Below are 26,449 nucleotides of genomic sequence, written 5' to 3'. Positions count from 1 at the left end.
AAAATGTCTACACAACACTGTTCAGTTGCTGGACTGACGGTAGCGCTAACGCCACGACAAACTTTGAAACATAATTTCACGGAACGCCTAGACAGTACCATGAGAATAACTGGACAGACAGAACTTCTATACAGTAATAATCAATAAGTTCAACTTTAGAGTGTTATGCAGTAGCTGTCCAGTAATTCGCCAGTTGAGCTAGAAAAGATGAAAAAGGGAACTGCTTTACCTGCCGGTAGAGTATGGTTCTTATTTTTCCGGAATCGTCCATCGACTAGAACGGCCGTGATGCGTAAAGCGTGCGTTTAGGTATTTCGTCCCAGTGTGACCCGAGTTCGCTCCCCGAAACCGCTAGATATTTTTCGTTTGAACTGAATTAATTCTTCATATTAGGGTTTACTTATAAGTTTGTAGTGTGATAAAATAATAATATTTATTTCAGTGTTGTGCTTAATTAAAGGAAAAAGTGAATGTTGTTTAATGTAAAAAAATGACATGTGTTCAAGAATCAGTAATTTTTATATTTTTTTTTAATTATGTAGTTATTTAAAAATAATTTTACAGATAATTTATTATAAATCATTTATTATACGGAACAATAGATACACCAACAGTAAAAATATAGTTTCGTAAAATTTTAATTTATTTAATTTGTTGACAAAAAAATTTAACGTTATATTTTCAAATTTGTACGTGTTTAATACGTAACGTCAATATAAAGAAAGTTTTGACATTTCCAAGTGAATTATTTTGTATAGTTTTTCTACAGGACTGATGATCAGAAACTGTAAAATTTGACTGGACAATAACTTGAAGAAATTAGCGTGACATCACTTTATAGTTTTTAGCCAGTTTAACTGTAAAGTGCCTCGAAATTTTCCAGTGGAACTGTCCAGTGCCCTTAAAGATACTATGACAAATTTCTACTAGGGATAAAGCTGCCGCGAGTATGAATGTCCAAGTTGGTAAGTATTTATTTTTTATTAAACTACTAAAAATATAAGTACCAGATAAATAGATTTTGAATTTCACAATTAATCTCTTTCTCTTACCAAAAAGGTTCTCTATGCGATCCTTCGAGTGTACAAGGACTGGCGCATCTATGCGAACACATGTTGTTCTTAGGAAGTGAAAAATATCCAAAAGAAACTGAATTTTATTCATACACTTCACAAAACGGTGGCAGAATTAATGCCGTAACTGATTCGGAAAATACAAATTACTATTTCGATATAAATAGTGAAAATCTCGAGGCAGCTTTAGATCGTTTTTCGCAAATATTTTTTAAACCCCTATTCAATGAATCAACGATTCAGGGAGAAATCATCAACATCAATTCAGAATACGAAAGAAATGTGTCGAATGATTATTATCGTATAATGCATATCGAGAAATTCTTTGCAAAACCAAATAATTCATTTGCATTTTTTTCCACCGGCAATATAAAAAGTTTAAAAACAATTCCCGAAGAAAAAAATTTGTACCTACGTATGGAACTTATTAAATTTCACGAAAAATGGTATTCTGCAAATCTAATGACACTCTGTGTATTTGGAAAAGGTAAAGAAAATTCAAAACAAATTTTTTTTTTGAAAAAGGGTCTTTTTGGTAAATAAGAGAAATTGATAATTTTTATATTTCAGAAAATTTAAATGAATTGGAAAGTATGGTTGTTGCATATTTTGCCCAGATTCAAAATAAAAATGTTAAATATACAAGTGCATTGGAATTACCATACGAGACTAGAAATTTCAATATAAAATTGCACATTGTTCCAATATCAAATTATCGAAATTTGAGTTTAAGTTTCATGATTCCAAATCTTCAGAATTTTGAACAATTATCGGTAAGTTTATTTATTTACAAAAAAAGGGTCATTTTTCTAAAAGGAGCTTGCAAAATTACCCTACTGACTTGGGTGAGGGAATGTTTATTTAAAAACCACCCAAGAAAGAATTTGACAATTGAGGTTAGGTACCAATTTTGGCTCGTTACATAGCCATTGAATCTGATGATCCAAATTGTTTTCCTCGACTTCTCCGTTCCATTTGAAACTGACGACCTAGAACAAAATTTTTCTATTAATTTTAATTTTTTTTTGACTGAATGTCCTGAATGTAAATCCTTCACTGGAAAGTCATAATTAGTCATTCTTTTCCGAGTTGCTACTGGAATATAATAATAAATAATTAAACATCCTAGCAAAATGTTATTATTTACAGCAAACGGATTACATTACCTACTTACTTCACAATGAAAGTGAGGGATCATTAATTTCAGCTTTAAAAGAAAAACGCTGGTGTACTTACTTATTCGCCGGATTATCAGATGGCAATAAAGGTATAAACTTTTACGGTCTGGAAATTAGACTCACCGAAGAAGGCTTCCATCACATCGATGATATTATTACATTAGTTTTCCAATACATCAATATGCTCAAAAGTCATAAAGACAAGGAATGGTTGCTCAATGTAATTAGTCATAACTTATCTTCTTCAAGTTGGTCATTCTTCGAATTTTATTAAAAACTCTTTCCTATTTTTCCTACTCCAGGAATATGCGGCAATTCAAAATTTACGATTTCGTTTTATGGAGAAAATCCCTCCGAGAAATTATGTGAAACGTCTATCTCAAAATATGGTACTTTATCCAATTGAAAATGCACTTAGCGGTCCTTATTTATTACAAAATTTTCAAGCAGAACTTGTTAGATACATTTTTGGATTTCTAAGACCAGAATTTATGAGAATTGTTATTGTTGCCAAAGAATATGAAACAATTGCCACAGAAGTTGAACCATGGTATCAGGGGAAATTTTTCAAAGACAACATATCAAGGGATGTTATTTTGAAATGGAGAAATGCTAACTATATTGATACGGATTTTAAAATTCCTAATGAAAATGAATTCATACCAACGGTATTTGATATGGTTCATAATCCCTCTCAAGTAAGAATAATATATCATCTCGAATTTCGTTTATATTTTCTTTTTCTAAAAATAAAAATTAGTAATAAAAAATTCTTACAGGATGACAGGTTTCCAAGAATTATTCACAATACGGCATTAATGAGAGTTTGGTTTAAACAAAATAGTGAATTTCACTTACCAAGAGGGGTCTCAAATTTTCACTTCAAGAGGTAAACTAAGTAAAAATCCCAGGGTTTTTGTCACTTCATCAATTAATAATTCTGTTTTGAATTTTAACCATAATTTTCAAATTTTCAGTCCATTTGCATACGTCAATCCCGCGTATTATAACAATTGCGTCATATTTACACATTTAGTTGAAGAATCCTTAAGGAAATACTCCTATTTTGCTCATTCAGCTGGTTCACGATGGATTGTCACTCCTGATAATTATGGTTTTAAAGTTAGTAGAGACTTTTAGCGAATAATTTGAATTTTATTTCGAGTTAAATAATAATCAAAATTTATTATTTTAGCTTTTCATCGAAAGCTACAGTGACAAACATATTTTCATTTTAAATAAGGTAATGCACGAAATCGCAAATTTGAAAATAGTTGAATCACAATTGCAGACTTTGAAAGATGAGGTTAGTGTTAAACGAATGCAATTTTATTAATTAAATTTTTGTCTAATATTCTTTTACACTTTAAGTACATTGAAGAATTGAAAAATCTGGATACTAAGGAGCCGTACCATCAAGCACCTGTTTACTTAAAAAATCTATTGTTTGAAACAATTTGGACTAGTACTGATCTTCTTAATGCAAGTGACAGTAAGTGAAACAACATTAGAAATTATATTTGGGATTTCATTTTGGAGTTCTGTTTTACCAGCCGTGGATAATTATCGACCGCGGATAACTAAAAATCTGTAATTTAATTCCCCACTACTGAGTGAGGCTAAAGAAGCGCTGATACATGATTCAACTGTTTTCGAAAATTCTAACAATTGACACTTTTTTATTTTCAGAAATAACAGTAGAATATTTACAAGACTTTCTAGGGCAATTATTTTCAAATATGCATGTCGAGGGTTTTATTTACGGTAATTTCACCGAATACGACGCAGTAGCAATGGTCCAACACATTGAATACAAATTATCAAACATAAGCACATACAACAGAGGAAATTTAACACCATTATTACCGTCTCAATTAACAACAAGTAGAGTAGTTCGTTTAGAGCCAGGTAAAAAAAGAAAAAATTTTTTTCGCAAAAATAATTAAAAAAAAATTATAAATAAGAAAAAATATTCACCCATCTCTTAAATTTAAACAGGTTATCACTATCTTTACGAGGTTGAAAATAAAATTAGCAAAAATTCTTGTACATTAAAGTACTATCAGTTTGGATTACAGGATACAAGGACAAAAACACTTCTCGAATTATTTTTACAAATTATTTCTGATCCATTGTTTACAATTTTAAGGCAGAAGGAAAAATTGAGTTATATTGTAGAAAAAAAAGTGAGAACTGACTATAGTGCATTGGGTTTTACGATTCTTGTTCAAAGTAGTAAACATCCTCAATACATTGAAGAAAGAATAGATAATTTCATCGACACAATGAAGGTTAATTAATAAATATTTTATAATATTTATATATAAATAATTTATAATTACTCTTCTATGGTGTCACGTGTTTATTTTATTAGAATTCTGTTTTTAAATATTACAGGAGTACATTATAAACATGACTGATGAAAAATTCGAAAAACTTAAAGATACCCTTGAGTCAAAGATGCATGAGAAACCAGTGTCAATGGTAACATTATTTGATAGCTTCTGGAAAAATATTTCAACAAAAACTTATGATTTTGTCCGAAACTCATTGGAACCACTTTTCTTGGCAAATATAACAAAAAATGATATAATAGAATTTTTTGAGGTGATAAAATATTTAATAAAATTAATAGTCCTGAATGTAAATTATAATGGTATATTAATAATTATTATTGCAATTGCAATTATGGTAATTATTAAAATTTAAAAATTATTAATTTATAATTAATTTATTAATTATTAATAATTAATTAAAAATAATAATAATTATTAATAATTATTAATAATTAATTATAAATAATTATTAATAATTATTAATAATTAATTATAAATAATAATAATAATAATTATAATAATTAATTATAAATAATAATAATTATTAATAATAATACAATATTATACATTAATATTACAATTCACCATAAGTATGTTCATAATCGAATTCAATTTAAATATTTGTTAATTCATTTTTAGTTGAATGTAGACAATAATTCAAAGTGCCAAAATACATTGTCTATTCATGTTATTTCGAATGATCAAAAAAATACTGAAGGAGAAAACAATCAAAATCAAAGTACACGGAACCGTAAAATAATTAAAATTGATAATATTGAAAAATTCAAGAGTCAATTGTATCTTTTTCCATTTTTGCCTTCATTTTTGGATTAATATAGACGACAATTCAAGATGGCGAAGAAAATTTCATAAAGAAAAAAAGTTTAATATTAAAAATAAACCACAGAAATTAAAACTTTTAATTTTAGAATTATATTATGTTTTTAATTGAATAAAAAAACTTTTTTAATATCCCTATGTTTCTTGTTTTAAACAGGGCTCGAACCAGTGAAAGTATTTAAAAATACGATCTTTAAGGACCAAAAAATGAAAAATTTTACAATATTCAATTTTACCAAAATTGCAATTATTCGTAAATTCTTCAATAAAATAAATATTGGAAAATAAAAACTTAAAATATTATAAAAAAAATTCAATTAAACTTTTTCAAAAAAATTAATTTCAAAATTCAATTATTTCTAAAAATCCACGCTATATTGCTTTTAATATTCTATTATCTAAAATTTTAACTGAAATCCATTTTTAAAAATAATAAAAATCGATTTTTATTAGAAAATTCTACTAGAATTCAATTATTTAAATAAATATTGCAAATAAATAATTTATTGAATTAATTGAATGTTTCTTAAAATTCAATTCCGATAAAGAATCGTTATCAAAAAAATTTTCAAATAATTGAATTCTATCAACGATTTTGAATAAAATTTTTTAAGAATAATTACATTTTTCGAGAAATTCGATTAAAATTAAAAAAAAATAATTGAAATTCTGCGATGAGTTTTATTATTTGTAAAAATAATTGAATCCCTAAGAAGAATTTTCTATTACTTTTGAACAGAATTAAATTTTAACGATGGAATATTATATTACTTTTGAAAATAATTGAATTTTTGCAATAATTTCGAACTTTTACAAAATTCAATTTTTTTCGTGTTTTTAACTAAACATCTTCTATAATTCATTATTTTTAATGATTTTTAAAAAAATTCCTTAAAGAATTTTCAAATTCATTTGTTTACAATTCAATTTTTACAAAATTTCAATTATTCGTCAATTCTTCAATGAAATATAATATTAGAAAATGAAAACTTTATATAATTTCAAAAAAAAAAAAAATCCGCAATTGAAGTTTTTCAAAAAGAAATTAATTCCACGGAATTGTTAGTTAAAACTATGAAAAATTCAAATTTTCCAAGATTTTAATCTAAAACCTTTTCAAAATTCAATTATTTCTAAAAATTTACGCTCTGCTTTTAAAATTCAATGATAATTTAAAATTTTAACTGAAATCCATTTTTAAATCAATGTTTATGAGAAAATTCTACTAGAATTCAATTATTTAAATACGAAAATAATAATTTATTGAATGTTTCTTAAAATTGAATTCTCATAAATATTTTTGAAAGATAAAAATCTATAAATTTTTAAATATAAATTCTTTTGACGAATTTTAATAAAACTTTTTAAAAATTTTTTCGAATTAATTCGATTAAAATTTTGTTAAAAATAATTGAAATTCAGCAATGAGTTTCATTACATTTTTTAATAATTGAATTCCTAAAAAGAATTTTATTATTTATGAAAATAATTGAATCCCCGTAAAAATTTTATTATTTATGTAAATCATTGAATGATTGCAAAGAAATTAATTTTAAAAATTTGTAAATAATGAAATTCCTGTAAAATTTTTATTACTTCTTGAAAATAATTAAACGTTTGTCTAGAATTTTATTAAAAATTTCTTTTTTAAATAATTGAATTCTTTTGGAAAAATTTATTGAAAATGGATATTGAAAATCATTGAATTGAGAAAAATTTTTGAAAATAATTGAATTTCTCCAATGAATTTTATTATTTATGGAAAAAAATTTAATTTCTAAAAAGAATTTTATTATTTACAAAAATAATAATTGAATGCCCGCAAAAATTTTATTATTTATGAAAATATTTCAATGATTGCAAAGAAATTTATAGTTGAAGAAAAAATTTATTGTAAATATCAAAATTCCTGGGAAATTTTTATTTACTTTTTTTTAAAAAATTAAAAGTTTTAAAATGAGTTTCATTACATTTTTTAATAATTGAATTCCAAAAAAGAATTTTATTATTTACGAAAATAATTGAATCCCCGTAAAAATTTTATTATTTATGTAAATCATTGAACGATTGCAAAGAAATTAATTTTAAAAATTTGTAAATAATGAAATTCCTGTAAAAATTTTATTATTTATGTAAATCATTGAACGATTGCAAAGAAATTAATTTAAAAAATTTGTAAATAATAAAAATCCTGTAAAATTTTTATTATACTTCTTGAAACTAATTAAACCTTTGTCTAGAATTTTATTAAAAATTTTTTTTTAAATAATTGAATTCTTTTAAAAAAATTTTATTGAAAATAGATATTGAAAATCATTGAATTGAGAAAATTTTTTGAAAATAATTTTTCGGAGCATTTTAATTATTTCTAAAAGTTCTAAAGATAATTGAAATTTTGATGAGAATTTAAAACAAAATTTTGTATATATATAATTGAATTTTTGCGAAGAATTTTATTTTACTTTTGAAAATAATTGAATTTCTCCAATGAATTTTATTATTTATGAAAATAATAATTTAATTTCTAAAAAGAATTTTATTATTTACGAAAATAATTGAATCACCGTAAAAAATTTTTATTTTATTTTTATTTTTATTTATGAAAATATTTCAATGATTGTGAAGAAATTTGTAAAAAATAATTTGTAAATATCGAAATTCCTGGGAAATTTTTATTTACTTTTTTTTTTTTAAAAAAATTAAAAGTTTGTGTATGAATGATTATTGTATGTAAAATATCTTACGAGGGGGAGGGGGGGGGGATTTTCTAAAAAATCTTTATGTTCATCCTTCATCGTTTTTAATTATTTTCAAAATGAATCTAATTTGGGCTGCGGACAATGCAGAATTACCCTACTTACTTGGGTGAGGGAATGTTTATTTAAAAACCACCCAAGTAAGAATTGACAATTGAGGTTATGTACCCATTTTGGCTCGTTACATTATAGCCGGCGTTGAACTGAACGATAGAATTTCAGCTTTTGTATCATCCAATGCAGCAAAAAATTCTCTGTGAGAAACAGAAGCTCTTCATCTTTATTGAATAAAATAATAATGCTTGCGGAAGGTAAATAAAAATAGACAATAAATTTCTTTCCTTTACGCTTTGTAACTTTATTTCTTACACTAAAAACTAAGCCATTAGTTGCAGTTAAGATCCTCGTTGATTTTACATCGAAGACAAAAATACGATCTAATATTTACAAATGAGGTGCGTAACGTAAGCTTAATTTATATAATAAATTTGCAAAAAAAAAAAAAATTGAGTATAGATCACTGAAAAATATTGCACGAGGAAGCGTACGAGCAAGAGAGAGAGAGAGAGAGAGAGAGAGAGAGAGAGGAATATAGTAGTCGGTATACGATCTACCAAAGAGAGAATTTTTTTTACACATAGATTTTTTTTTTATTTCTTATTCTTCAAAAACAGTGCGAGTCTTGAGACAAGAGAACGTACAAAATTTGTCCTGCAAAAAAATATGTTCTCCAGATTACTCAATTATGTGGACATATTTTTATAGAAAGGAAGAAGGGGAAGGGGGGGGGTATTCACTCGTTCGTTTCGTTTCCTCCTGCTTTTCCAAGTAATTTTCTCATATTTACCCAATAATTTTTTTTTTTTTTTTTTTGTTCTCGAAAATAACAAACGGTTCATTATCATCATTCTTTTGCCTGTTGTTGATCATTTTTTTTTCTCAATTAACGGCTTTCATTTCAATAAATCTAGAACATTTACTAGTCTGAAATATCAATACTGTTCTATTTACAGATGAATTATAGTGCCTAGGATCTAGTAGCGATAAAATAGATAACGACGCCTCCCTTGATCCTGAGGGTCTTAAAAAAATTATACATTTATATATATATATATAAAAAAAAAAAATAATTGATGAGCCGCGAGAGTGATTTTTCATTTTTATTTCGCTTCCCAGTGGAAAGAAATTTGTCAAAATATTTTATAATAATTCATTTACCTATACACAATTGCCTATAATAATAAAAAGGAATAATTTCACTCTGGACTTCCAATTAAAAATTTTTCTTCTTTTAGTCAAAAAAAAAAAAAAAAAAAATTTCTGTTTGAAAAATTTAAATGTAGAATTAAAAATGAATGCGTAAAAATTTTTCATTGGAAGTCAAAATCACGGAGATCCGTGTAACTTTTTTTTTTATAATACTCTAGTCATCGTCATGGACAAGTTTTTTTTTTTTATTTTTTTTTCTTGTTACCCTTACGCTTCGAACAGTTAATTAGCTTTAATTCCATGATATACATTTAGGATTATTTCGCTATACATATTGCGATATTACGATATTTCTATGGGCAACGTTTCCTTTTTGATGAAAAAAAAAAAAAAAATCGAGCATTTGTAACCTTTTTTTTGAAAATTGAATTTCAACAAACTTGTCTCGTATTTAAAGGACGGTCTACATTCTTTTTTTTTAAGTCGATCCCTCGACTCTCGATAATTTTAGTTTCATTTTCAAAAATTTTTTTAAAACGAAAATTACATGAAGAGAAGACAATGTTACGTATAATAATTTATACAAGCGAATTTTTGGTCACAAAGCGCTCAAAAATTTAAATACATACTTTCAATCGTGAAGTGATTTTTTTTTTTTTTTACTGAGAAATAATGGAAAATTTCTAATTTTTTTTAAAATGAATTTTTTTATTAAAGAAAAATCGCAAAACGATCGAAAGTGCAAAAAATTTGTCTACTATTTTTATAAAAGTTTTTATCTTTTTCTTTTATTCTTTTAATATGTAACTTTCGATTTATGCCTCTCTTAATAAATTTTCATGAATAAAACGTTTACAGATATAATTGGAAACGCAAGTACTTTTTACAAGTTTTGACTCCTGCGTCTTTCGACGATAAAAAGTCCTTTGATTTTAAAACTTAACTCGATTACTAAGAAATATTTTTGTTTGTTTTTTTTTTTATTTAAAATTACAAGCGTTTCTCTACGGTCGTTGGACTTTTTTTTCTCTTTATAACTCTGTTATAAATTTTTCGTCAATTTTCGAATCACTCTCCGAATAAAATTTTGTTCATATTTTTTTAAATTTGAAAAAATTTTTCTAAATAATAACAAATTTTTTTTTTCTATTTTTTTTTTGGTGGACAACGTAAAAACTCAGCTATTTACAGCTTTTTTTCTAAATTTATAAAAATTTCGATTTTATTCGAAGAGAGATTTTTGCATTTTTATTGATAAACTCGTTTTGACGAGTTTTCTCTCGTGTGAAAATCGAATAAGCCTCGATAAAATTGTTTTTTTTTTTTAATTATTCTTTTTAAATCCATTAACAAGAGCGCTTAACGACACTTTATGTTCTTTATTTTTATTGATTCTTTTCTTTTTTATTTATATATTTTTATTTACTATTATAAAACGTTTAATTTTCTCATTTTTTTTTTTGTTATTTTTTATTTTTAAATAGTCTTTAGGTGTAAGAATAAAAGACTAAAAAAATGTTTCAAGGACTGAAACGTACTTGTGATTTAATATCGAGACTAAAACTTTTTTTTCTTACAGTGAAATTTTTTTTTTTTTTTTTTTGAAAAATATTCCATTTTTTGGATCTGTAAACAAAACTCAATTTTTTTTAACGAAAGAAAAGAATTTTTAAGAAAGAAAATTAAATTCTTTCTGAATTGTAAAAAAATTTGATAAAAGAAAAATAATAAATTTTTTTCTGAATCGAAAAAAATTTTTGACAAAAGAAAACTTAAAATTGAAAATATAAAAAATTTCTTTTCGATGAAATAATTATTTTAAAACTAATATTGCGTATTTTTTAACGCAGAGTCGATATTTAAAATTTAATTCCGTATAAAAAATATCAAAATAAAAAAACGAATATAAATGTAAATAAAAAGAAAAAAAGTAAAGAATAAAAATTTGAGAATTAAAAAAAACACAGTAATTTGTTAATTTCGATCAAAATACGACTACACAAGTACGAGATATATATACACATTCTTAATCACTGGTAAGATTTTTTTTTTAAATACAATTATAGCGTAGGAGAGTATAGTATTTAAGCTACAACGCATTGTAACGATTTTTCATTTTTAATAATTTTTTTTTTTAAATTTTCATTTTTTTTGGACCTAATTTTAATGCCGAGGCGCTTCCAACTGTGCGAAATTTGAGAAAATCGAAAAAAAAAATTTTTTTCCGCATTAATCTACTTGTAGAAAATTACAACAATAAACATAATTAATAACCATTATTATTAATAATAATAATACTAAAAATAATTTTATTTTTAAAAAATTATCCAAAATCGACAAGTACTTTTTTAAAAATTAATTAAAAGAGGGAAAAAATAAACCTTTTTTTCCATAATCTATTTATAAAAACGTTGCTTTCATAGTCGTTTTTTATTCTTAATTTTTTATTTTAGAAAAAATCATTTAATAATTCAAAGAAAGAAAAATCATTTTTTTCGGAAATTTAAAAATTCATTCAAATGAATAAGAAAATTATTTTTTTTTCCAATGTTACAAACAATGATTCTTAATTTAAATTCGAAAATTATTTTAAATTATTCAAAGAAAGAGAAATGAAAAATTTAATTCTAGGAAAAATTCAATGAATAATCAAAAAAAAAATTAATTTCTTCAATTTAATATTCTAAAAGAAATATTTCGCACTTTTTGAGCGTTTTGATGAGATTTTTTCTTTTGATTCTTTCATTTAGGCCCGATAAAGGTTAAAAAAGAATTCTTGGGGGGCAGGGAATAAAAAAAATTCAAATTTATTGTTTAAGGGAGGAAAAACTGTAAATAGAGGGTAACGTGAAATATATCGGTCAAGTTTTTTTTTCTATCTACGATCAGACTCTTTAAGTTGTTTAGCTTCTCAACTTTATCAATATCATCATCATCATCATCATCATTATCATCAATTTTGACCGAGAAAAATTTTTAAACTCTCAAATTGGCGTCATTTCACAAATCGATATAATAAAAGTCTATTTTTCTTTTTTTCACTCGCTTATAAGAGCTTAACTGCACGTCAACGTATTTCATACCATTTTTCTTTTCTTTTTTTTCAAAATATATGTATACATAAATAATAAATATAAATTATTACTCTACCAGTGAAAATTGTGCGAAATATTTTCGTTTTTTCTTTTAACTCAGAAACAAAATTTTGCTTGTTCCGTTAATAAATAAATAAATAAATAAATAAAAAAGTAAATAAATAAAATTAGAATTATAATTCAAACTGAATAATTTTTAATTAATAATTAATAATCAATTTATATTAATAATTAATTAACTTTTTAATTAAAAGTGTTTATTTTCTTTTTCTTTTTTATTTTATTTATTTATCATTTATTCAATTATTTAATAATTTAATTATTCCTTTGTTTATTCTTCTATTTATTTATTTATTTATTTATTTAAAAAAAAGACGGTAAAAATTAAATTTTTTTTATTCAATTAAAAGAACAATTTTCGAAAACAATTTTGAAAAAAAATATCAAAAAGTAAAATTGAACAAAGAAATAAATAAAAATTAAATAAAAAATAAAATTTAATTTTTTATATTGTTTCTTTTAGAAATTAAAATTAGGTTTTTATTAATAAAATTTTTTATTATTGGCGTATTGTTGTCAAATTTTTATTAAATTTAACACCGTTTTATTTTTAAATTGGTCAAAAAAAAATATTGCAAGAATTATTTAAATAATATTTTTCAGAAAAATATACGAATAAGTTGCATTCTTTTTCTTTTCTTTTTTTGATAAAAATTGCGTACAAGAATATTAAAAAATATTCATTTTTCTATAATTTTTCATTTTGTCTTTTCGTTAATAAAAAAAATTTTTTTTTCTTTTTTTTGAAATTTAAAACACACTTTTTGTATCGAATTCAATTTTTAAGAAATCGTAAAATTTCAATTTTTCAATGAATTGAAATTTAAAAGGCAATTAAAATTTTTGTAAAATAGAATTAAACTTTTGTAAAACAGTAAATTTTCAATTTTTTACTGTAAAATTTTTTCTTCTTTTACTTTTTGTTTTTTTTTTTTTTTAAGTTTACTCTTTTCAATCGTTAAAAATTTTTTTTTGTGGTTTTTAATTGAAATTTTCATTCGGAATAATAATAATAACAATGTTTTGGTTGAATTTTACAAATAATTTAAAATAAACAGTAAATTTCACTTGAAATTAAAAATAAAATTACAACAATAATATTTGAAATTGAAATAAACTTAAAAATTGTTATGTTTAGTTTAAATTTTCAAAAACAAAATTGATTAAAAAATAGTTTTCGATTTTTCCAAATTTGAAAATTTTCAAATAAAATTTTATTATTAATAATAAAATTTTATTTTCACCTATTTGAATAATTTATTTAATTATTTATTTAAAAATGAACAGACAAATAAAATGCAATTAAAACAAAAATTCTTTAATTAAATTTAAAATAAACTTAAAAAATTTTATGTTTAGTCTAAATTTAAAAAAAAAATTGATTTAAAAAATAATTTTACAGTTTAATTTTCCTGAAGGGAAAAAAATTGATTTTCAAGAATTAATTTTTTTCTCAGTAGTTAAAATTTTCTTTCGCACAATTTTCGTTCGAGGATGAAATTTATATTTATATGTAAACATACATATAATATATATATAAATTTATATAATTTTAATAATAGTATGTATATAATATATATATATATATATATATTTATATTTATATTTATATACTCGCTACCTGCATATCACAACATAAACTTATATTTTCAGACTCTTAAAATTCGAACGCTCGCTCACACACTTTTACATATACACAACACTCGCACACAGGCACTCTCGCTTATTTTTCACCTACATAATTATTTAATAATAATTATTAATCATATAATAATCATAATAATAATAATAATAACGCTGCTGTCGCAATTGTTACAGTGATCGGTTTTGCGGAGCATTTTTTTTTTTTTTTTTCTTAAATTAGTGACAGAATTAATTAATTAATTTAATAATTATTTCAATTTAATTTTAATTTCATATTTTTATTTTAATAATTGTTTCAATTATTATATTTAATTATTTCAATTATCATATTGAAAAAACTATTTCAATTATTTTATTCAATAATCACTTTATTAATTTATTGTATTCAATTTTCAATTTAATAATCAAAATAAATAAAATTTAATTACCGAAAAAAAATGTTTGAATTTATTTTTCAGTCAATTTTTTTCAATTTCATGATTTTTAAGAAACACAATTTTTAGTGTCAATTACATTGTAATGACGAATTTAAAATATTTTTATCATAATTTCCCTCTATTTGACAGTAGAGGAATTTTTTTTTCAATCTTCGAATTCAAAATTCGAAAAAAATTTTCAAATATCAACTTGAAGGAAAATTTTTCAAATATTCACAAATTTAATGATAATTTTTTAAAGATTCTTTTTCTTCGGACGAGAAACTTTTCCGTTTTACATAATTCTGTCACTAATTTACAATCAGAGAGCGAATTGTCAATATTTTTTTTTATTCGATGCGCGAATCCTGCTGATGAGGATTTTTTTTGTGAGTATTTCCTGAACGTCGAGGAATCAATATTTAAACCAAGAATAACACACATTTTTTTTTATTATTTTTTTTATTTAATTTTCTTTTCACGATTTCAAAATGGTGTTGCGGCGAGTTTTCGTGTTATTCTTTTTTTTTTTCGTTTTTTGATTCTCAAAAATTTAGGGTCCCACTTTTTTGATCTTTGGACTGTGGGATCTCATTCGGTTGACAATTTTTTTTTTCGTTTAATTAAAACGTCCTTGTTCGCGGTGCTTAAAGCCACTTGCAATTTCTCTTTTCCAGCAGAAAATCATTTTTTTTTTTTTTTTTTTTTCGATAAATGTGATTGGCTCAGATCCTCTGTTGTGCAGGAGCCGGTTCGCAGAGAAACGCCTCGGACAAATGAAAGAGAGAGTGTGAAAAAGAGAGAGAGAGAGACAAGTGAAAAAAAGAAGAAAAAAAAATAAACAGGGCAGCCAAAAAGGTTTAAAGTATGCAACAGGAAGCTGAGCAGCAACTACTTCCTCCACCTTTACTTTTTTGTCTCTGATCTGTAAACAAAATTGGAGAATATTAGTTTTTTTGCTTCATTCGAAAATATTTTCTTGCATTTTTTAATTATTTTCAAAAAAAAAAAAATTTTTTTTTATCAAAAAGAAAAAAAATGGTTTAATAATAAAAGTGTTTACAAAAAATTGTATTTTATCGAAAACAATGTTTATTTTATGGAAAACAAAATGAATTTTGTTGAAAAACTGTATTTTATCGAAAAAAATATTTATTTTCACCAACAAACAATATTTTATCAAAAAAATATTTATTTTCACCAAGAAATAATATTTTATCAAAAAAAATATTTAACAAAAAAATTTACTTTCACCAACAAACAATATTTTATCAAAAAAAATATTTATTGTCACCAACAAACAATATTTTATCCAAAAAAAATTATCTTCTTAAAAAAAACTATTTTATTGAAAAAAAAAATTTATTTAAAAAAAAAATTTTTTTCATTAAACATTTTATTACAGAAACTAAACTATAGGTATTTTAACGAAAAAAATAATCAAAAAATATTTATGATTTATTTTTTAAGAAAAGATTGAATTTAAAAAAAATTACATATTCTATCGAGAAAAAAATAGTTATTTAAAAAAAAAACTATATTTTAGCGAAGAAAATATTTATTTTCACCCCAAAAAATTGTATTTTATAAAAAAAAATATTTAGTTTCTAAAAAAAAACAGTATTTTATTTTATAGAAAAAGAAATATTTATATTGAAAATAAAAAATTTTGTAGTTGGAAAAAAATATTTAATTTCAAAAAGAAAACTTTGTTTTATCGAAAAAAATAATTATTTTTAAAAAAAAACTGTATTTTATAGTAGAAAATATTTATTTCCACTCCAAAAAATATATTTAATCAAAAAAATAATTTATTTTTTTTAAACAAAAACAGTATTTTATCAAAAAAAAATATTTTTTTCAAAAGAAAATAAATATTTTCTTCTATAAAATAGTTTTTTTTGAAAATAACAATTTTTTTTGGACAAAATATAGTTTATTTTTTAAAATTAATAGTTTTTTCCAATGAAAAAAATTTTCTTCTTAAAAATAAATATATTTAATCAAAAAGTATGTATTTTCTATAAAAACAGTTTTTTATCGAAAAAAATTTTTATTTCCAAAAAGAAAATTTTTTTCATTGCCAAAAAACATTTTAATTAAAAAAAAACTGTATTTTAACAAAAAAAAAAAAATACTTATTTTCAAAAAACTATATTTTATCGAAGAAAATATTTATTCTCTCCCGAAAAACGATATTTTATTTAAAAAAATTATTATATTTATTTATTTATTTATAATATTTACTAAAAAAAACTTAATTTTATCGAAAAAAATATTTAATGGAAAAAAAATGACAATCCATTGAAAAAAATATTTTTTTGAAACTATTGCTTTCAAAAATATTTTACAACTCGTTTCTTGTCGCGTTAACATTTTTTTTTTTTAATTTAAGAATATAAAGACAGTGGAATTTTGTTTATTTGGATAAAAAATGTTTTTTTTTTTTTATATAAAAAGAAAATTTTTTGTTTTGGAAAATTCAGGATTCTGAAAAACTTCGCTAAAAATTCTTTATTCTTTCTCGTCTTGTTTTTTAGTTTTTTTTCCGTGGAATATTTTATTTTCAAATTCAGATAAATTATTTTTTAAAAAAAACCCTTTTTTTTTAATTTTAAAAAAATTTTTTTCTTTGAAATTGAAAAAAAACCTTGGAATTATTAAAAAGTTTCTATTAAATATTTTCTGTATGTTTATTAAAAGTTTAAAAAAATTTAACTAAAAACGAAATATTAGTGAAAAAAGCATAAAATTTTGAATTTTTGTATTTTTAAATCTAAAACTGTTAAAAACGATTTTTTTAGGTCAAGAAAAAAAGTAATTAATAAAAATTCTAAAAGTGAAAAATTTAAATTTTTTATTAAAAAAAAAAAATGTAAATAAATAGTAAAAAGAAAAAATTGCAGTCCGGAGAGGAAGATTTAAAATATTATCTACAAACTATAACGGATAGAATATTGCAAGTTTTCATCTAACCGTTATTCGAAAAATTTTACGATTCACCGTTATATTGTTGCTATAAAAAAGATTTTCAGTAAAATGCAATTTATTACGAATAAAATACAAATTTACACTATTTGCTGGGAAAAAAAGGATGGAAAAGGTAAAAAATGGAAACTCACTCACAGGAAGTTTGGATATTACATTTTTTTTTCTTTTTTTTTCGTTACGATTACTCTTCAATTTCGTCTGGAATTATATGCATATATTCGCCATTTGGTAAAATTCCTGCAAGTTGGAAGTAAAATTTATAAAAAAAAATTTTTGTTTTCCTTTTTAAAACTAAAAATTTTAACTAAAAACTAAAAAAAATATATTTAATTAATAAACAAATGAAAAATTTCAGTGAAAATTGTTCTTATTTCTAAAAAAAAATAATTTTCCCCGACAAAAAAATTTAATTTTCCAAACAATCTTTAACTTTGTAAATCAAGTCTTGACTTTTAAAGAAATTTTTAAATTAAAAAATTGAGCTCCCGCGGGCAATAACTCGATCTGCGCTTGAACTGAAAAATTCAAGCCAGTCAAGCCGTCAACAAATGAAAAAAAATAAAAGTCGGAATTTTTAATTTTAAAACATACTACCGTATAGAGCATAAAAATGCGCAACTTTTTTGTCTTTGAAATTTTTTTGTAGGACTTTTATTTTTAATAATAATGGAAAAAACTGAATTTTTTTTATTCTTCAATTTCAATGAATTTCAAAACATAAATCGACTTTTCTCAAACAAATCTGCATGAAATTAATTAAAAATTGATATACTTACGTATCAGGGTCTACTGAAGACGATAAAATGATTAAAACATTTTAAAAAATTAATTGTAAAATTATTTGTTAATGTAAATAAAGACCTGTCGGTAAATACGTTTTCTCAACTTTGAAGAGAAAAAGTATGCGGTGAACTTTCGAGTTGACAAAACTTCCAGTGAGACATTTGTTTATTAACATATCAAGAAGTTTTTTGGAAATTTTTATTTAAATCGAATGAAAAATAAACAAGATACATAATGTTTAAAAAAATATGCGTCGCGCGGCGTTTTGACATTTTGACGCGAAAGCTTTACGATAGGAGGAAATTATTGGAAACTATTGCTATTTTCTGTTGATTTATTTAAAAAATAATTTTATTATTAATATATCTGACTTTTTAAAATATATACATAACTTAAATTCTTTTGTTCTTAAAAATTTGTTAATACTGTTTGGTTTTTCAAACCAGATTAAAACATTAAATAATAAATAAAAGTGTTACACAGAGAAAACATACTCGATTCAAGTAAAAAAATAATTTTAATTGATTTTGTTTAATTTAAATTAGTTTGTAAGCTTAATCCTAATATATAGAAAATATCTACTGCTTTGATTCAAAAATAATATTTGTTTGAATAATTATGTTTAATTTTAATTCAAATATATTTTTTGTTTTGGTTTAAACAAAAAATACCTACGTTTAAAAATTTTATGTTTGATTTAAACTTAAAAGTTGATTATAAATAATTTAAAATCAACCATAAATTAAATATATTATTTTTATAAATGAACCAAAAAATATGTTTGAATTAAACTTACATTTATTTGACTGTAAAGCAAAAATATTTTAAGTTTGATTTAAAAGAAATTTGATTGAATTAAATAAATTGTTTTCTCAGTGTATTCTTAATCTGATTGTTTTACTTTTTTGGTCGTTTTCTTGAAGCACCTTGCACACACTTTACTTCTGACATTATTTAAATTTTTTTTATTAATTTACAATTAATTTTCAATTTTAAAACACATGGATTATTAAAAAAAACTTAACGACAGGAATAAAGTAAACTGTATTTTCTTCAAAAAAATACAAGGACCTGCTATGTTTAAATTAATGCACAGTATATAGTGCATCAAAACAATCTTAACCTTGGATTGAGTTAAAAGTTGGAAATAAGATTCAAAAAACGTAAAAAGCTGCCTATCATATATAAATGTATAGAATTGGTTTTATTTTAAATACAATACATGCATAAAATTATTTTTTAAATAAATCAACAGAAAATAGCAATAGTTTCCAATAATTTCCTCCTATCGTAAAGCTTTCGCGTCAAAATGTCAAAACGCCGCGCGACGCATATTTTTTTAAACATTATGTATCTTGTTTATTTTTCATTCGATTTAAATAAAAATTTCCAAAAAACTTCTTGACATGTTAATAAACAAATGTCTCACTGGAAGTTTTGTCAACTCGAAAGTTCACCGCATACTTTTTCTCTTCAAAGTTGAGAAAACGTATTTACCGACAGGTCTTTATTTACATTAACAAATAATTTTACAATTAATTTTTTAAAATGTTTTAATCATTTTATCGTCTTCAGTAGACCCTGATACGTAAGTATATCAATTTTTAATTAATTTCATGCAGATTTGTTTGAGAAAAGTCGATTTATGTTTTGAAATTCATTGAAATTGAAGAATAAAAAAAATTCAGTTTTTTCCATTATTATTAAAAATAAAAGTCCTACAAAAAAATTTCAAAGACAAAAAAGTTGCGCATTTTTATGCTCTATACGGTAGTATGTTTTAAAATTAAAAATTCCGACTTTTATTTTTTTTCATTTGTTGACGGCTTGACTGGCTTGAATTTTTCAGTTCAAGCGCAGATCGAGTTATTGCCCGCGGGAGCTCAATTGTAAAAAATTTATTATTAAAATTAAAATTTTTAATTAAAGAAATTGGAGTTAAAAAATAAAAAAAGTTTTCACCTTTTAAGAAATTTTTTTTTTAGAAAATTTATTATTATAAAATAGTAAAAAATATTAAATTTGTAATAAAGTTTTAGTAAAAAAAGTTTTATTTTTGTTAAAAATTTTAAGTCATGTAATATTTAAAAAAACAGTTATTAGCATTAGAATTATTAATTTATATGAATAAATAAATTAGTAGTTAATTATATTTGTATTATTAATGGAATAATAATAAAAAAATAAAAAAAGGCGAGTAAATTTATATTAATAAATAAATAATACTAAATTAATTTATGATGTTAATAAATAAATAATAGTAAATTAATTTTTATTACAAATAATAAATTAATTATTATATTATTAAAAAAAAAAAAAAAAAAAAATTAAAAAAGGGTTTAAAAAATTACACCCTTGATTATTATTAATAAGGAATTGAATAGTTAAATTAATTTACCGCGCAATAAATCGTTAAATAATCTTGATAGCAATTTTCAAAAATATTATTACTAATTAATTGAATAATAATTATAATACGAAAAGTAATAAAATTATTGAGTATTCAATAACAAATTTTATTAATTTTTTTACGCGTTTTTTTACTGTCCATATATGACAATTTTAATAATAATTCAATAAATTTAATTAACAATGAATTATATATTACACAATTAAAACACACATACATAAAAAGAGAAAATTAAGAAAAAAAAGAGATTGCATATTAAAAAAATTGAAATAATTTATTTTGATTTAATATCTCCACTTGCAATTTGCACTTTATGAATAATCTAAAAACAAAAAGTGATAAATTTATTTTTGACAGATAATTGACTTCGTGACCTTTTCAATTGAACTTTAAGATTAAAAAGTCTGATAATAAGCAATCAGTATTAATTGATATTTAATTTTTTTCTAATTTCATTTATCAATTAACTTTGTTTTATCGTGATAATTCATTTTTTTTTAAATTTTTGTTTTCCTTCCTTGCGTACATTGATAAATTCTTGTTTTATAGCAGCAAAAAAAAAAAAAAAAAAAGAAATTGTAATTTTTTGTTAATTTAAATAAGTATTAAATTTTTTACAATTTACCTAGAAATTAATTTTTTACCTATTTTTCTTTTCCATTCATTATTTATTATTATTAATTTTACCTATTCTTATATTAAAATTGATATAGAACCTATTTTCTCATTTTTTTGATTAACTTTTTTTTTTTTTCTTTACTTTTAATAATTTTGTTAATTACTTAATTGTTTTATGTTTATCTAGATACCCATTTACGGTCCAATATTGGACTGCGGGAATGTATATTAATAAATAAATAAATAAACTTGACAAAATAAAAAAAAAAAAAAAAAAAAATTATATTTTTAAAAAAATGACATTGTCTGTAGTTTTTTTAAATAAATAAATAAGAAAAAAAATATTAGATAAAAGTGGAGCTCTTATCGATTATTTACAAAAAAAATTACTTTTAATTATTATAAAATAATAATTAAATTGTTTATAAACTAATTATCAAATTAGTTATAAAATAATAATTCAATTATTTATAAACTAACAATTAAAATAGTTATAAAATAATAATGAAATTACTTAGAAAATAATAATTAAATAAATAATAAATAATAATAATAATAATAATAATAATAATAATAATAATAATAAATAATAATAATAATAAATAATAATTAAATTACTTGGAAAATAAAAATTTAATTATTTAGAAATTTTTTTTACACCTATTTCTTAAAAAAAAATGTGGCTGGCTTTGAATTTAAATGATAAAAAAAAATTTATGAAATTAAAAAAAATGGATATTTTTTTTACTTTCAGGGAATGAGGAAAGAAATAGTTAAATTTTCAGAATGTTTTTTGTTTTTCATAAAATGCTGTTTTTTTTGTGAATAATTAAAAAAATAGGAGAAAGTCACCTTGAGAATTAGGTTCGGGTAAATTTTCTCGTGGTACAAGATGCATCACTGATGTTTTTCCAAAAGGAAGCCCAAGTGCACCAAGCGTGACATTACTGTGCAAAAAACGTCCCTGGTATATTAGCCGCAAAATTTCTGCTTTGGCAACCGCCTCTTCCGCCCAATCTAAAATTATTTTTCATTATTAAAACATGTTTAAAATTTTTAAAATTTAAAAAATTTTTTTTTTTTTTTAATTTTATTTTTTATTTTTTTTAACTATTTTTATTTAATTCATTTATATTACATTTATAATTTTTTTATTTTATTGACTGTATAATTATTTTAAATATTGTTTACTTCTTTTTTTTTTTTTTTTTATTAGGATGTTTATTTTATTTTTAATTTATTTATCTAAAGGTTTCATTATTAATTTCATTTATTAAATTATTGTTAACCTTTTAAATTTATTGTACTAATTTTTATTTAAACTTTTTTTTTTTTTTTTTTTTTTTTTTTTTTTTTTTTTATATAATATTTCTAATTGAATTCATTTATATTTTTTTGTTTGTTATTTTTATTTATTTAAATTATTCAACTTTTTATTATATATTTTATAGTCTTTTTATTCTTTTTATAGACTTTTTATATTAATCTTTGAAAAAATTGTTGACTTTTCTGAAAAAAAGATTTTTGACGCTTAGGGTCGACGCTAACCTCAAAAACTTTTATAATGAAATAAAAATAAATTCTAACTGAAATTTAGTCAATATTTGAGTGGTAAAAAAAATAAATAGAAATTCTACTGAAAATAGATTTTCATATATATATAGAAAATAAAGTAAAAGATAAAATTTTTTTCTCAAAATTTACCTTCAGGCCAGTTTTCAAACACATGTTGCGCTATGTCCCCTGCAGAGTCACTCGGACTAAATAGGAACTCTTTTGTTTTCCCACTGACAAGAATGAGGCGTAGATTTAGCTGAAACAAAACAGAAAAAAAGAAACGTTAAAAAATTTTTCATCATCAAAAGAATCGTTTGAAAAATTTCTTATTTTTTTAAAAAAAGAAAATTATTTTTTATAACAGTATTTTCAAAAGTTTCAGAAAATTTTAAATTTTTAAATTATTTACAATACATTTTTTTCTTGCGATGGATAAATTTTTATTTTTATTCTCATTTTTTGCGAGCTATTTTCAAAATTTCAGATTCTAAATAAAAGATGATTGACTATAATTTTAGAAGCAATTTTCTCATTATATTGAAACTCTATACGCACACATGTGTGTGGGAGGAGTTTCTCACGTAGTTTCTTGGAATTCCTTCTGTGAGGACCTTATAATTTATTCAGTTTTTGGATATTTCAAAGGGAGGGTCTGGCAATTTACTTCAAGCCGCTTCTCTTTTAGCCCCAAAATTATCAAAAAAAAAAAGAATATTTTTCTTCCAGCAAAAAGTGTATTTTATCACTCTCTTAAAAAAAAAAAAAAAAAAAAAAAAAAAATTAGTAGTATCTCAATTTACTTAAAGAGTGAGACTAACTTTTTTATTTCGATTGTCTGTCAAATTCTCCCTTCAATTTTTTTTTGATTGCAGAAAAACCCTAATTTTCTTTCCACAAAAAATAAAAAAAAAAATGTTTTCTAAAATTTATGTACAAATTTACAAACGTAAAAGAATTTAAAATTTTTCTGTTGGGGAAAAATAACGTAGAAGAAATACTAAAAATTGTACAATACAAAAAAGAGAAGTGAGGGTACAAAGAAAAAGTAAAAAATTAATTAAAATAGTTGCGTTTCATTATTATCATTATTATTATTATTATTATTATTTTTCCAAGGAAAAAGCAGACGTTAATTGTGTTCAATCTAGCAAAGAATTAAATTGCTGAACTGAAAGTAATTAGTAATTCCAATCTCCTCTTCAACTTTTTGAGTTTGAAATACTCTATAAGAATAAAATGCATTAATAAAAAAAAAAAAAAAAAAAATTGAGAACAGAAAAGAAAAACTGAAATGCAATAGGCGAGTCTCGAGAAAAAGTACAAAGTACTCAAAACTTTCTTGAATCGCAAAAAACTTTTATTTCCGGATTACGAATAATATATTATATTGAACCAATGCAATCAATATGAAGTTCAAAAGTTATTAGAAATTGAAAAATTAATAATTTTAAAATAGATTTTAACTATATTTATTAATTTTAACACTCTTTTTTTATTTATTTTTTTTTATTCAATGAAGAAATAAGAATCGGCGAGAATAATGCGGAATATCGTGAAAAAACGAACATAACCTCAAAATTTGACAAAATTTGTATCGTAACCTTTAAAATTAAGATAGAAAATTAAATGTTAAAGCGAACATAACTTAAAAATGAAGATAGAAATTAAAATGCTCAAGCGAACATAATCTGAAAATATTCTAGTCCCAAAGTTAAAGGGACACAATTACAACTGAATTATCAAAATTTTTCTGTATATAAAACCAGAACATTCATATAATCAAGAAATTATTACAGGGTTGCCACAAATATTTAATTTTTTTCCCCTGACTTTTCCCTGATTTCCAGACAAAATTCTCACATTTTCCCTGACCCTAAAAAATATTCTGATTCACTCTAAAAATTATTAGAAACTCAAAAAAATGTTATATCGCATTTATTTACAAATTTCATTAATTATAAAATTATTCAAAAACATCAATAATTTCTTTTTTAAATAAATATTTAATCATTATTATTCTTCCGTAGGAATTAATATTCTTCAATACATTCAAATTCAAACCTTTTTGAAATTCAACAATTTATAAGAATATTATTACAAAACATAAAGAAGGCGACACTCCGAGTCTTCGACTCGGAGTGATCGCCTTCTTCATGTTTTGTTATAATTTTAATTACCATTTTTCATGTATGTGAAGTTGGCCCCCCACTTTCAAAAAAATTAAATTTTTTTTAGAGTTCTGACTTCCTCTACAATAGTTCTAGAGTTCCTGATAGTTTTTAGAAATAGTTCCGGCGATTAAATGGTAAAAAATAGGTTTTTTCATAATGGGGGGCTAACTTCACGCAGCCCCCCACTATTGAAAAAATGGATTTATTATTAGAGTTCTGAGTAGCTATAAAAGAGTTCTAGAGTTCCCTACAGTTTATTTCAATAGTTCTCATAATCCAAAATCATAAAAAAATAATTGAAAATTCCAGAATTTTTCAAAAAAATTAAAATGTTACGAAAAAAGAGTTCTGATCACAGTTCTGTTAGCCCCCCATAGTGTTCGACAAAAAACCTTAATAACAATTTTTACAAAACCCAAAAACTACTAAACTACAAGACTTTGAATTTTCAAAAAAAAATTTGATCTTTTATATTTTGAGAGTTCCATGATTTCTTAGCAGAGTTCTAAAAATTTCTTTGGAGAAAATAAAACATTACTTATTGCCGTTTCTTAATATTTTTGTAGAAAATTCTCAATTTTTATAAATTTTATAAATTCTATTCTTCAATTGCAAATTTTAATTGAATAAGAAATTATTGGAAATTCTTAATTTTTTAAAAAATAAAGGAAAAATTTCCATGTACCTTCAAATTATTAAAAAAAATTAAATTAAATTTTTTCAAAGAAATTTTAATTCTTCAAAATTACGGGTTAAAAATATTTATGAAAATAATTTGCAAATATTTGAGTTCAATTTTATTAATAAATTGAATTCTTTTAGGAAATTTATTAAAATAGTACCTACTTTTGAAAATCATTTAAATCAGGAAAATTTTTTAAATAATTGAATTTTGGAGGAGAATTTTGTTATTTATAAAGGTGATTGTGATTTTGATGAGAATTTTTTTTAACTTTTGAAAATAATTGAACTTTTATAAAAAGAATTTTGTTACTTTTGAAAGTATTAAATTTCTGCAATCATTTATAACAAATTTATATTTTATTTTTATGAAAAAAATTTGAATTTAAAATTTCTAAATTCAATTTTTTTTTAAATGGCTAATTTTATTAAAAAAAGTATGTAAGAAATTAGGCGTTAAGCAGTATAATATTAATGTAGTAAATCTATAACCTTAAATATCATGTACATTTATTCAAATACAAAATTTTTTATTAATAAAAAGAATTTACATATTTTATTTTTTAAAGAAAAAAATGCAGATTCCTAAATAGTTTTGTTTAAATTTGCTTTTATTTACATTTAATATATT

At 22.3% G+C, this 26,449-nt stretch overlaps 2 protein-coding genes across 2 annotated transcripts in view; one reads left to right on the top strand and one right to left on the bottom strand.

Moving 5' to 3' along the window:
* Positions 1–840: 840 nt before the first annotated feature.
* LOC122509660 (insulin-degrading enzyme-like) lies at positions 841–5,483 on the top strand. Its single transcript, XM_043623867.1, has 13 exons — positions 841–965; positions 1,060–1,560; positions 1,644–1,846; positions 2,223–2,471; positions 2,554–2,949; positions 3,031–3,140; positions 3,229–3,373; positions 3,447–3,557; positions 3,623–3,743; positions 3,941–4,159; positions 4,250–4,542; positions 4,649–4,858; positions 5,227–5,483. Exons 1-13 carry the CDS (start codon positions 950–952, stop codon positions 5,419–5,421), a joined length of 2,769 nt encoding a protein of 922 aa, XP_043479802.1. The 5' UTR covers positions 841–949; the 3' UTR covers positions 5,422–5,483.
* Positions 5,484–15,050: 9,567 nt separating this feature from the next.
* LOC122509659 (ubiquitin-like protein 3) overlaps positions 15,051–26,449 on the bottom strand; it is a 151,322-nt gene continuing 139,923 nt past the window's right edge. The window contains exons 2-4 of the mRNA XM_043623866.1: positions 23,114–23,222; positions 22,262–22,426; positions 15,051–15,532 (exon numbers count right to left, since the gene is read on the bottom strand). Coding sequence (XP_043479801.1) covers positions 15,468–15,532; positions 22,262–22,426; positions 23,114–23,222 — 339 coding nt within the window. The 3' untranslated portion in view covers positions 15,051–15,467. The remainder of the gene's footprint in view (positions 15,533–22,261; positions 22,427–23,113; positions 23,223–26,449) is intronic.

Source organism: Leptopilina heterotoma, unplaced genomic scaffold (assembly GCF_015476425.1).
Source record: "Leptopilina heterotoma isolate Lh14 unplaced genomic scaffold, ASM1547642v1 Lhet_61, whole genome shotgun sequence".
Classification (NCBI taxonomy): domain Eukaryota; kingdom Metazoa; phylum Arthropoda; class Insecta; order Hymenoptera; family Figitidae; genus Leptopilina; species Leptopilina heterotoma.
The sequence above is the reverse complement of the archived record's forward strand: the minus strand, read 5'-3'. Positions and strand labels throughout refer to the sequence as shown.

Bases quoted from the DNA above. Each gene is read 5' to 3' on its own strand.
- LOC122509660 (XM_043623867.1), top strand. The intron at 2,472-2,553 runs GTAATTAGTCAT...TTCCTACTCCAG, and splicing joins ACAAGGAATGGTTGCTCAAT to GAATATGCGGCAATTCAAAA. The intron at 3,558-3,622 runs GTTAGTGTTAAA...TTACACTTTAAG, and splicing joins TGCAGACTTTGAAAGATGAG to TACATTGAAGAATTGAAAAA.